This window comes from Pholcus phalangioides, unplaced genomic scaffold, assembly GCF_987345545.1.
Source record: "Pholcus phalangioides strain wild (caught in Gottingen) unplaced genomic scaffold, Ppha-v1.0 ptg000010l_1, whole genome shotgun sequence".
Lineage (NCBI taxonomy): Eukaryota > Metazoa > Arthropoda > Arachnida > Araneae > Pholcidae > Pholcus > Pholcus phalangioides.
In genome coordinates this window covers 31,226,255-31,239,597 of record NW_028301603.1, presented here as the reverse complement: position 1 = coordinate 31,239,597, position 13,343 = coordinate 31,226,255, and the positions used below count along the sequence as shown (strand labels likewise).

Genomic DNA, 13,343 nt, shown 5'->3' with positions numbered 1-13,343 from the left:
TATTTATGCATATTTTCTTATGCTTATACAGCATTGTTTGAGGAAAAGCGTATGCAGGGGTGAAAGGAATGAATGGGCCACCCCCACCCAAAGACGGTCGAAATTGAAAAAATACATGTTAATATTTTTGAAAAAAAAAATTAAAATATCGAAAGAAGATGGCAGTTTTTGAATCTAAATGGGCCCCAAAAATTTGTGCGCCCTCGACACGTGCTCCGTTTGCCCATGCGAGAAATGGGCCCTGGAAACGCCCGAAAAAATACTAATGCATCATTTATCACATGAATGATAATTTATTTTTACGTGAAAGAGAGAGAATTTTGAATTTGCCAATTCACATTTGATGATGAATTCCGTATGTGCTTTCTTCTTATTAATGAGACCATCTAGAGCAAGTAAACTAGGCCAACTAAAAGCGTGGGACCTCCCACGTTTATGGGCAACCCCTTAATGAGATAAATTACAACTTTTTCCGGAACAAGTATGTAAATATTTAGGTTGGTAATACTCCAGCCAGGTAAGCGTGCTCCAGAGCATTTCAAAAAGTCAATCTAAGTTGCGTATTTAGGGTCTCATCGACCCTGCGTAGTCGAATATTTCATCCGCCCCCCCCCCCCGACCAACTCAACCTCAAAACCAATAAATATTATACATGGTAACACCAAGAAATTTGGCTCTCTGTGCACCTTAAAATGTTCGCTCGTGCAAAGATATGGCCATTAATAATCGAAATGGATTTTTATCATTGATTTTTCTTCAGGAAAATACGCTTCTCTGAAACCGATCATTTTACAAACTACGGTTATTTGAGGAACTGTTGAAGTTATTATTATCTGAAAGGAAAGTTACCAAATAACTTTCAGTCATTTCAGAATAGTTCAAAGAATTTAAAAATTTACCGTTAACGGGATATTGTGGAAAATGATGTTATATGTGTAAAATGAGATTTCTTAAGATGACGTAAACAACAAAAAAAGAGATTTCTTGTGTGAAAAAATGATGTTCTCTACAAAAATGATTTTTTTGAAGATGATGTTATCTGAAAATGATTTTTTTGAAGATGATGTTTTCCGAAAATGAAGTATTTGAAGGTGATGTTACCCTAAAAATGAAATTTTTGAAGATAATGTTGTCCGAAAAATTGGATTTTTGATAATAATATCTGAAACAACTGTTAAAAACAATATCATCTCGAAAGAAGCAGCCGAGAAACAATTTCTTTTAAACTTTTTCTGAACAAAGTTATTGTTATATCTTCAGAAAAATGCTTTAATAAATTTCCTTCAACTTTTTCTAAAAAAAATATTTCCATTATCGTTATCTGAAGAATTATCGAACAACATTCCGGGGAAGAAAGTGTTTAAACGGCCCTATAACAACACCAACCACCGTTTTAATACCTTCCGATTCGGCTTTAAATGGTAGGTTTCGATCCAATTATCATAGAACGTTCACGATTCCAAAAAAAATATCGGATTACATATTATCAGTCAGCATATTAATTCGATTATACGAGAAAATAAATTTAAAAAAAAATTATTAATTTAGAGAATAGATAATTTCTTACTTGAAACTGGTACTTCTGATTTCTTCATTAAAGACTTCGGGCTCGAACATTTTCAATCGAAAAATTCTCCATGTTCATGTCCAACATCAACGACACATTCACAGTTTGTTATTGCCACGAAATTATCAGTTTCGGTTTTGTAAATAAAAAAGATCACCAATGAGATATTTATTTCTCTAGCGGCGTATCATCACATAAAAATTCGAGTTCTCCATTCATTCACGAATATCTATTTTCCCAAGCACTCTACTCGTCATTATCTAACAGACACATGTTGAGAAATGTGCCGGAGGGTTTTCCCCACATGATCATGTAAGAAAAGAGGATGATGATGATGTGTGATATGATGAAAACAAAAAAATTTGTTATCTCCTTTTTTTTCCCCTCTCTCCGAACCAAAAAACCCCCGCGGAGTAAAAGTAAGTACGAAAAATGCGTCGGAGCGGCTGTTTCTGTCTCTCCGTCGCGAGCCACGCCCAGTTCTGGGACGTGGGCGGGGCTCGACGTCACCACGTGATACCAAGCCCGGCAACGATTGGTTGCCTACCTCCATGATGTCATCAAGTCCACTGAGTGTTAAAGTTTTTGCTCCAATGGAATTCGAGATCCCATCTTTTGGTCAGCGAAAGATTTTCTTCTCTTTTTATTTGATCAGAGATATCTAAGAAACTACATTTTCCAGAAAAGAAGAAATTTATATCTTTTTTTTATTTATTTATTTATCTTTTTTTTTTAGAATGAAATATGTTCGAAGCAGAGGAGTGAGAGGGCGAAATAAAATCGAATTTCCCTTAAATCGCGCGATACAAGAGATTTTTCATGATGCGATCGATACGAGAGCCGGATAAATTTTGTTTTTTTTTTCCTCTTATTTTTCCTGATTATCTTATCTTGGAGGTTATCTGGAAAGAAGGATAATATGATATATTTGTGCTTTTTCTTGTAGAAAAATGGACGAATTTTTTTCTTCTATGTTAAGAGTGGCAGCAGTCTATTTATCTGTTTTTGTATTAGCTTGTCTTCAGCGGTGTTCTTCTACCACTGTAATATACAAATTATGTAATTAATTTATAAATATTGTGGTTTTAAAAAATTTCTCGGATAGGAACGTTGATAAAAAAATTATCAGAAATTTTTTTTCGGAAAAGTAATTTTGTAGTAATTTTTAGATGAAAAAAGTAATTTTGTAACGATTTTATTTTCTCGAACATCTTTAATGGATTACATCTCACCAATGGATTTAATCTCGGTTAACATCTTTTGTCGGATTTTCTAAAAACAAAATAACAATAATTTAAAATAATTATTTCTTGGATAGCATTCCCCCTGTAACAACTTCTCGGATAACATCGTCTGTAAAAATTTCCGGATAACATCCCTTTGTAACAATTTCTCGGAAAACATCACCCTTTATCAATTTTTTGGATTACATCCATTTGTAAAATTTCTCGGATAACATCCCTTTGTAACAATTTCTCGGATAACATCCCTTTGTAACAATTTCTCGAACAACATTCCCCTGTAGCAATTTTTCGGACATTATCCCCTATGAAAATTTTTCTGATAACATCCTCTTTGCCCCCCCCCCCTCCCCCCACAGATAACATTACTAGTTCTAAAAATTTTCACCTTTGGCCTTTTTTTAAATTCTACAATCTTGAACAGTTTTCAATACAATCTTTAATAATTTTTACTACGCCTACTACTACTAAGAAACTGTACATGCACCACGTTCACATTCCTCTGCGGCATTTCTAGTGAATTGGTGCATGCAGGAACGTGTTGTGTGTGTGCATGCACATGCATGACCCTAAAATATTTATGTTGTATTAAAAAAATTAAATTGCTTCATAGGTCATCAATAATTTTTACTGATAACCTCTGAAACGATTTAATTTCTTCTCAGATAACACATCTGCAACTTCTCATTTCGTTAAGATAACGTTTTCTGTAATGATTCCTTTTGTCAGTAATACAGTCGAATCCCGTTTTAACGAATAGCATTATAGCACATATCTCGTTTTAACGAAAACTTTTCTAATCCAACAAATAATTTTACATAGAAACAATGTAAAAATTTGGAGTTCCTTTATAACGAAGTGATTTCTCTGTTCTCTTGGAGTTCTTATAACAGGATTCGACTGTATCAATCTTATGCCATCTTCAATCAGATAGCTTCTTCAAATCAAAAGTTAATTAAATATGTTTCTAAAATACAATTTTATAATATTTTTATGATGAAAAAGTCCTTTCAGCTTTTCTATTTCTCAAACCATATTTAACCAGTGGTTCTCAAACTTTTTCTCCCGTGCTTCGCCCGCTCAATTCTGTGGTTCTTCAGAATAGTTTAACTTTACGTTACTACTTTACGTTAAAAGAACCATTTCGAAACATAAACAATAAACAAATCAATACAATCGAATCCCGTTGTAACGAATACCGTTGTATCGAAAATCTCATTTAAACGAATACTTTTCTAACCCCCCCAAATAAGTTGACATAGGAACAATCGGGAAAACCTGGAATTCCCTTATAACGAAATTTTGTTACAACGAAGTGATTTCTCCGGTCTCTTGGAGTTCGTTATAACGGGATTCGACTGTATCTCCAGCTAGCCTCGATGCCCCTGACAAAGTTTGGTGACGCCTCTAGGAGCCGCGACGTACGCTTTGAGAAGCACTGTTTTTGATGATTTTCTCAGACATCTTCTGCAATATATTTCAAGTACAGAAATATGTTTAAGGATTTTTCTTGCATAACATTTTCTGTAACAATTTTTCGGAGATAACAGCTACACAACATTTTTTAATTGTAAAAACATCTTCTGTAACAGTTTTCGGATAACATTCTCTGTTACAATTCTTTGGACAACATCTAATATAACCCATTTCACGGAAAATATAGTCTTCAACAATTTTTCTCGATAACATCTGCTGTAAAAATTTTGCGGATGATATCATTAGCTTTAAATTTTTCTCGATAACATCTGCTGTAAAAATTTTACGGATGATATCATTAGCTTTAAATTTTTCTCGATAACGTTATAAGCTTTAATATTTTTCTCCAATAACATTTTTTTCAATGATATAAACATTTTTCAACAGTTTCCTCAGACGAAATATTTAATAATTTTTACTGATAACAACTGCAACAATTTATTAACTTTTTGGATAACATCAATAATTTTTTATTCCTTTGAGAGATAACGTCGTATACAACAATAATCTATTTTTCCTTGAAACAATCTTCAACCAATTCCAAAAAAAAAAAATTTTTCAAACATTTTTTTACTCAACTATTTGAATTATTCTGAAATAAGAGTATTTTCTTCCCTATCGTCTGATTTATTCGCAGATAACGGTGATTTTTTTTTAACAAATTTGTTAAATAAGAAAAATTTCTAGAAAAATTTCCCAGAAAAACGATAAGTGTTCATTTTTTTCAGAGAAAGTTTCTATTCGATTAAAGAAATCCAGGTGGCAGTAACATTTAATAGTATAATTATAATAATACAATAGTATTATTTAAAAAAAAATAGTTTCAGGTTATGTTGCCTATATTTTCAGTGTTTTATACAGGTTCAAATTTTTCAACGTTTCCGGTAGAGGATGTGGTAATAATCGAAGCATCGTCATGTTTTTATCAAGATATCAAGATCACCTTCAAGAGAAACTTCAGTGTAACCTGAAAAGGGAGAATAAAACATGAAAAATCAGAGAATTTACACGATGAAATCAGAGAATTCACTCAATGAAATCAGAAAATTTACATCATACACGCTCAACCCATAGCTCGTGGGTCAGATAGTGCTCTCGGCGTCATCTGATGTGGCCCGCAACCTCATAACTTTGTAAAAATGAACTAAGCGACACAGTTCCAGATCACTCAAGTTTAACGCGGCGCAGTTTCGCACTACTATGTGGCCCTCAGCACTTTACCAGACCACAGTTCACTTAGCGCCGTATTCACTAACATGTTTTAAACTGTAGTCACAATTAGATAAGAGATCAACATAGATTGGTTAAAAACCTGAATTTAACCAATCCGTGTCCATCTGTTATCAAAATATTCTGACTAGTTTAAACCATGTCGGTGAATACCACCCTTATGTGACCTGCGACGCTGTTCCAGATCACTTAGCGGCTCGTGACACGTTTTTAGACCAATCAAGTGGTTCGCCCTTCGTTCTTGGTTGAGTGAGCACCCTTGATTTACATGGTAAAACCCAAGAATTTACATAAAAATCGCTCATGAATGTTATCCCATCTTTTATACCATGGAAGATAAAATATATAAAATACCGATGTATTTTATTTACGCAAATAAAGTATAACCAAAAAGTTGCTTTTTAAACGCACTTTTCAATGAATTGTTATGAAATAGAAATGCAGTGGATCCCGCTTATAACGTTTCTCGAATAACCTCATGGAGCAACGTGGTAAGCAGGAAAACCTTTTAAACGGGAAATCTTGATGAGCATTAGTATGGGAGTTGGATAAAATGAATCGTACTTAGCGGGAAAACGTTATAAGCGGGACCCACTGCGGGTTTTTTTTTATTTATTTAACAGAATAAAGGGATTTTTAATGGCTTCAGTAGGCGTTTTCTATCTCTATTCTTCCTTTACCCGGGGTTCGATCCCGATCTCGACGCCGGTTGCGGCTCATATCTCATAGGAAAGTAAATGCAGGAGGCAAAACGCTACCGTACTTTACTGTCATCCCCGCCAAATGCAACTCTTTCAATTCCCCTTTTCGGACTAACTTCATTAGTAGGCTACAGCAGGCAGGCCTACTATCTACCCTACCCGTATGTAGTTCATTACACAGGGCGGAGAAAGTCCCAGGTGCGTTCCCGCAGTGACAAAGTGGACTCTTTTTACCCGTTCCTCAAGTTGGAAGGACTTAGAGGGAAGACGTTTGTAAAGACATAGTCTCTCACCTGGAAAGGTGTATCAAATGGGACATTCATAGGCGGTAGAGATTTCAGATTTATGGTCTGTTGAGGGTTTGTGAATAGGTTAATATCTTATCTGTCTAATAAAGGCTGAGATATGCTCTGGATTATCCGAATGGCCAGTGTGCAGCCTCAATAAGCATGGCATGGCTCAATTTTAAAGCCGGAAGGTTTTTCGGTTTCACAGTTTTTGAAGCAGTTCATATCAAATTCAAGGCCGCCTTTAGAGCAGTGATTCCCAACGTTTGAAAGCACACGGCCCGATTGAATTCTGCTTTTGAGACGAAAGCCCGGTCATAAACACGACTAATCGGAAATAAATGGGGAAAAATTAAACGATGAAATGACTCACGGCCCGGTTTGAATGATTCCAGGGCCCGGCTGTTGAGAAACACTGCTTTAGAGCAGCAGTTCTCAACCGGTGCTCCCCGGAGCCCTTGGGGCTCCTTGCGCACTCTCCAGGGGCTCCGCGGCCACTCGAGGAAAATAAAAAAAAACAGTAAAATTAGAAAAATAATAATTATAAATATTTTTAAATAGTAAAAATAAATCAGTAACTTTCATCAATAATTAAAAAAATGGGCCTACAGGGCTCCGTCATAGAATTTTTTTACTAGAAAGGGCTCCGCGAGTCAAAAAAGGTTGAGAACCGCTGCTTTAAAGTATTATGGAGTCCCCGGGGGCCAAGTAATTTTCGAGAGGCAATTCCCAACTCGCGAATTTACATTTTTGCGAAGTCCCCGGGCCGTGTCCGGGTGGGCCCATGCGTTGACAGCATTGATCAGATTATGTTATATGGGTTTTGAATGGAAGTTTCGGAATGATCATCAGTAGGTGCTTCTTTTACATTTCTTCATTGTTTTTGTGTTTTGTATTTTTGTATTTCTACATCGTTTAACATTTCTTTGTTTTATAATATTTTGTATACGTAAATTCTATGTATTCGCATTTGACTGTGTTTAATAAAGTTTTCCCCGACATGGTCCCGCTCTTTCACAAGGGCAATGGATAAAATTGGCAAAAGCCGATACAGCCTGGGCCGTGTTCAGTTTGGAAGAAAGAAAACGAAAGAAATTAGTCTGAGTTTCTCCGGGCTTCCGGGCCGTAGAGCTTCGGTCAAGATAACATTAGACCATAAATTTCAGCCCCACCTACCTTGAGCATCTTCAGTGGCCATAATACCGGGTCAAACTTTTATGGAGCACTTACAGTTGACGCACAGACTCAATCTGTAGTAAATTGCTGTATGGCGATATGACCGGAGTTGATGAGCGGAAAAGGAGTTCATGAACATAACCTACAAGGGTGGGGGGGGGGAGTGGCTAAGCGGGCTGTAGCACAGGGCAGAAATTCTGAGGAATGGTTAGTCAAGAAAAGCAAAGTAGGAGAAGGGTAGCAACACCATGTCAGGGCAAACTAGGTCGGCGAGCGACCAAAAAAATGATCTTAGAGAGTGCAAGCCTGTATGCCATTAAAAGAGCGACATATAGAGAGCCAAGTCGTGTCAGGGCAAGGAGCAACCAAAAAAAAAAAGTTATCTAAAGAGTGTGCGAGCATATATGCACAAAAAGAGTGACCTAGAGAGCGAGCGACAGGCCAGTGAGCAGAGGCGCCGACATGAAGAAAGCATTGGGGGGGGGCGCTGAAAATCACTATTCGTCCCGTATATAGACTACGGAACTACAGTCCGCACGCAGGAGGCGCAATGGTGAGTTCCATTGCATATTCATGGATTTTTTTTGGAATGGAATTTTGTGGGGGAGCTGAAATGCCCCCCCCCCCTCCATGTTCTGGTACTTATGCCAGTGAATGACGAGAGTGGCCTAGAAGGGAGTGAACCCCCCGAGCTGAGATTATAGTGTATTTTTTCAGTAAAAAACGTAACACCCCCTTCCTTTAGAGAATTCTGCGTACGCTACTGAAAAGAAATGCTTTTTAGAATTTGAGAAACAATTTCAAAAATGATAAAAATTCCTAATTAAACAGAAATAATTCGGAAAATAATGAGAGATTACAGATATTGTATCTCTAATATTGTAGAAATTACCTCTACAATATTAGAAGAAACCCCTCGATTGCGGACACCGGTTATTATCGTTATTTTTGGACGCGAAAAGCGTAACCTCTGCGCCTTCCTGATCCTGCGCAGCGGCAACGGACCCCTCTGTACTTCCCTAGTCGCGGACCTGCTAGAGAGCAAGGGATCAAGTCGGAGAGTGACTAAAAGATTGACCTAGAGCATGTGCGAGCATGAGAGTGATCAAAAGAGCAGAGCCAGGGTAAGGCGAAGAGGAAGGAAGAGGTTCTGGTACCCCAATAATTCCGGATCAGGAAAGGCACCGAGTTCACTGTTTTTCCGTTTAAAATTACGGGAGATAGTGTCAAGATGCACAATGGCATAGGACAGTGGTTCTCAACCGGTGCTCCGTAGCGACTCAAGGAAAATAAAATGAATCAGTAAATTTGATAAATAAGTAAATAAGAGAGCCCTACAAGGTTCTGCCATAAAAATTATGTACAAAAAAGGGCTCCTCCAGTCAAAGAGGGCTCCGCCATGGAAATTATATACTGGAAAGGACTCCGTCAAAAAAGGTTGAGAACCGCTGGCATAGGACATAGTTTCCCAAACTTTTGGTTCAACTCCCATCCCATGTATCTGTAACTTCCACCGCACCACTGGACTATTCCATCGCCCCCGGAGCAGGGGGCAATATTGCCGACTTTGGGAAACACTTATCTAGAGCTACAAAATTTTCATTTCTAGTTGCGGCCCTGGAAGAGAGTGACTTAAAGGCATATCTATACAGGAGTAGGGGGGGGGGGGTGCTAGGTAGGCTTTGAGAGGGCTTAACGAGTTTTACCCAGGTTGGCGAATTTGAGTAATGAGTGGTCAAGGAAATTATATAATAACGTGAGAAGGGCGGCAAAAACCATAAATCCGCCTTTGGATAGGGGAGCAGTAGTAATCTGACAGGGTTCCATTGATGATACTTGGTAAGAAAAATCTTGCATTTCTTCAGTAGAAATTCAAACTCGCACCGAAATGAGATTTCAAACATCCTTCTCAAGACTGGAATCACCAAAGGAAATTCAATATGAAAAAAAAAACTGATCTCACAGATCAACGAAAGAAAAAAACCATCTTCCCTTTTCCTCTCCAGTCAATCCACATGTAAAAAAAAAAATAGGAACCCGAAAAGAAATGGATTCCCTAAATCCATCCCCGGCTGCCGAAGAAGAGGAAGGTGACAATCCGAACACGGCGGGAGAATGGATTCCACTAATCCGGAATATTCTGTTTTCTACCAAAGTGGCGAAGCAGAAGAAGACCAAGGGAAACAATACCGAGTCCGTGGTCCCTCTCTTTCACCAACAACAACGAAAAAAAGAAGCTTTTTGGCCGTCCTTTGGCTCTTGATGCAGCAAAGTCGGGACGACCCTTTTCAACTAACCTTTTTTTTTTCCTCCCAAAGAAAAGGTTTGACATCTCATTCAATGGGGGCCCCCCCGAACTATTATCAAATCCCTGCCATCGACGATCGCTTCATCAGTGAAACTCTGCAATCCTATTCTTCGCTATGAGCCTCGATCACAGATGGCTACTGTGCACTCTCCTAGGCCATTGTACCATCCATTCTCCCCCCCCCCCTCCTCTCTGTGGGCCTTTTATCCGAATAGATAGTAAAATATCTCTTTTTCTCGTAGTCTGTTTTGCAACTGGTTCAAGTTATAATATGGCATAAAGTCCGCCCCTGCGGTGACGATCCCTTTGACACCTTCTTTTTCCCCTATTTTTTTTTTATAGTGTGTGTGTGTGTGTTGTTGCGCCCTGAATGCCCCCTGCATTTGTTACACGTTTGTGCGATCGTTCATGAGAGTGGGGTTGCCGTGAGAAAATGGTTAATCTGTAACGTAAAACGTCTCTGAGTTGGCGATGGAAAGATTCGCCAAATATCGTGACGGCGAAACTAATTCGGGGGGGAGGGGGGTCCCTGAGCTTGGATGCGAAAACAATCAGCACATCTCTTTTACTTTGCTGCCTTTTTTAAATATTGTTTTGTAAAGGAGTCCGTGGCCTCCGGAGAAGAATGCTATTATAGAATGCTATTGGCACAGAGGGTAGGATCCTTGCCATATATATATATATATATAGTTCCTATAGGTCAGTGCTTCTCAACCGCCGGGCCGCGGTGTGTTGCTCAACCGGCCGGCCGGGACCAGTCGACCGGGCTGTGAACAGCTCACCGATTCATTTTTACCCACGTATATCCCCTATTAGGCGTACGTATGACCGGGCCTTCCACTCACATAAAAGAAATCAACAGTGCCGCTGGCCGGGCGCTAAACCAGGAAGATAAACGAGTTCACGCTTTGTCCATTGAAAATTATGGGGAGGGGTTCCAAAATGAATGTTGGAGTAAATTTCTGTTTCTAGTTTTGGCCCTGTAACTGCTACGGGTGACAGATTGGCTAGGTCAGTGTTTTCCAAAGTGAAACAGACCCCCCCCCCTTCCCCCGGGGATAGAAGCTACGGATTCAAAATGCAATCTCATAGGATGTCTTAGTGAGGGGGCGTAGCGATGGAACATATGGGATAGATAAGCATGGAATGGGAGACTGCCCTAAAGCCTAGTTGCGCTCAAACTTTTTCAGTCCGTGTCTCCCTTGGCCTCGTCATCGTTTATACGCGGCTCCCCAGACTACAAAGGAATCACTCTAAATCACTGAACAGTCACGCATCAATCGATCAACCAATCAATCAATATATTTTATTTTTTCATCACGCACACTTTTGAGAACCACTACTCTAGGCCAAGGAATCTGCAGACAAGCCCATGTCTAACCTTTCAGTGAACCCCCGCACCACTGATATTCAAGTAAAATTAAAAAGCAAAAGAAAAAGGGGGTTCCTGACCCCCCACCCCCGGCTCTATTCACGTCAATAATTTTACTAGAAACGAAAATTTCCGAGGCCAGTACCCATTTCGACGCCCTCCTACAGGCCAGTGCCGTCTTAACGCATGGGCTCACCCGGACACGGCACGGGGGCCTCAACAGAAGACGGGCCTCACAAAAATGAGATCCAGTTGAAATTTTCTAGGATTTACCAGGAAGGGCCTCCGAAACACCCCTTGGCCCAGGGGCCCATGATACTCTTAAGAAGGTCCTGATACAGGCCCGTTTCCAGAAATTTCGTTCGGGTGGAACCACTTTCATTCCGGGGGGGGGGGGACAAAGTGATAGATTTGGCCACCTTTTTCCTCTTTTTTCGGTCATTTTCTCACATTTCGGGGGGGGGGGAGGGAAGACCAGATCCCCCAAGTCTCCTCCCCTACCTCGTTACGGCCTTGCCGTCCTACCTGTAATTTTGAAAATGAATATACTCAACGTTATTGCTGGTTCAGCTCCCGGGACACCAGACTTCTTTGACCTCGTCTAGTTATGGCCCTGCTAACAGTCTTTACCTGGAGATTCTTGATTTTCCCCTCCTCCCCCGGGGGATTTATGATTCTTCGATTTACATAATTGTAATTACGATGGACTGTATGTAATCTTTGACGAATGCAATAAATTCTGGTTTTGCTGGGAGATGCCCAGGTCAACTCCCATCCCTCAGGGGAGGGAGGGAGGAAGTGTTTATCTTGCTGCAGAGCCTGGGTGTTTCGTGCTTTACTGGTTTCTTCAGCCTCCACCTGGAGGAGACGACGCATGCAGATATCACACTACTCAAAATGTAGAAGTTCGGCTACCAAGTCCTGGGCTAGTAGAGACCCAGTGCACCACTTTTCCAGGGGCACGAATGGATCCTAGGCCACGTGTCAAACAGACCTATTAGTCAGAGCTGCCTTATAGCATGAGCCCACACGAGCAAGTCCAAGGGGGCCACAAGTAAATTAAGGGCTGGCGTGATAATTGAATTTAATAATAATGATTTTCGAGAATAAATGTTTAAATAGGTGAGCTCTCAGATCTGTAGGATGCCTCCATTTCGCCATTAAGACGGTAATTCGATCGGTGGGAGTAAAAAGTGTAAGATGAATATACGGGACAGATCCATTATTTTTAATCGTATTTGAATGTTTCTTGGGGGAAGAAGGGAAGGAGCATGCGTTTGCCCTCACTGCAATCACTGCCTTCTTTTGTATCTGCATCTGTTCCGGGGGAAGGGGGACTTTTGCTAATAAGATCATGGCGTTAGCTCCAAACGATACCGTCGGCGGTCGCCAACAACACCGAAACGCGCTCCACAGCCAAATTCTGTCAAAAGGGACAACAGATGGGGAAGTGTTTGCTTGCATCCATCCTAAACAGAGACATCCTCCTTCATGACCTCACCAATTCCACCCCATGTCGCGGAATAGATGTCTTTTTGGTCTATTCTCCTCTCTCTCTCTCTCTCTAGATCTCCCGGGATCTATTCTCCCGATCCTCCAGTGAAATATTTATCTATCTATATCTCTATCTAGAAACATCTATATTCCCCTACATACATTTTTTTTTTCGCTCCCTCTATCCTTAAACCTTTTCTTCTGTCCAGAGGGGAGAGAGAGAGTGAGAAATACACGGAATAGCAGAGCCCACCTGTGGGGTGGGCCCTTTGCCCCCCTCCTATCCCTGACTTCATAGTAGCAAGGTCTCTTGTTATGTTAATAAGTTTTCTCTCAACTCCACCGACACTTTTTGTCCTCTTCATCCCAACCCTTGGCCAATAATCGGCAGTTTTTTTTTGTCGCCATTTTAACAGTTATCTCCTCCGCCCCCTCCCCTCCGTCGTCAATGCGTGTTTCTCACATCTTTTGTTGGGCGTTTGATAACTCTG

The 13,343-nt window shown here is 40.0% G+C and overlaps 1 protein-coding gene across 1 annotated transcript in view; it reads right to left on the bottom strand.

Moving 5' to 3' along the window:
* LOC149081272 (histone-lysine N-methyltransferase MECOM-like) overlaps positions 1-1,966 on the bottom strand; it is a 250,487-nt gene extending 248,521 nt beyond the window's left edge. The window contains exon 1 of the mRNA XM_089238110.1: positions 1,568-1,966. Coding sequence (XP_089094236.1) covers positions 1,568-1,595 — 28 coding nt within the window. The 5' untranslated portion in view covers positions 1,596-1,966. The remainder of the gene's footprint in view (positions 1-1,567) is intronic.
* Positions 1,967-13,343: the final 11,377 nt, after the last annotated feature.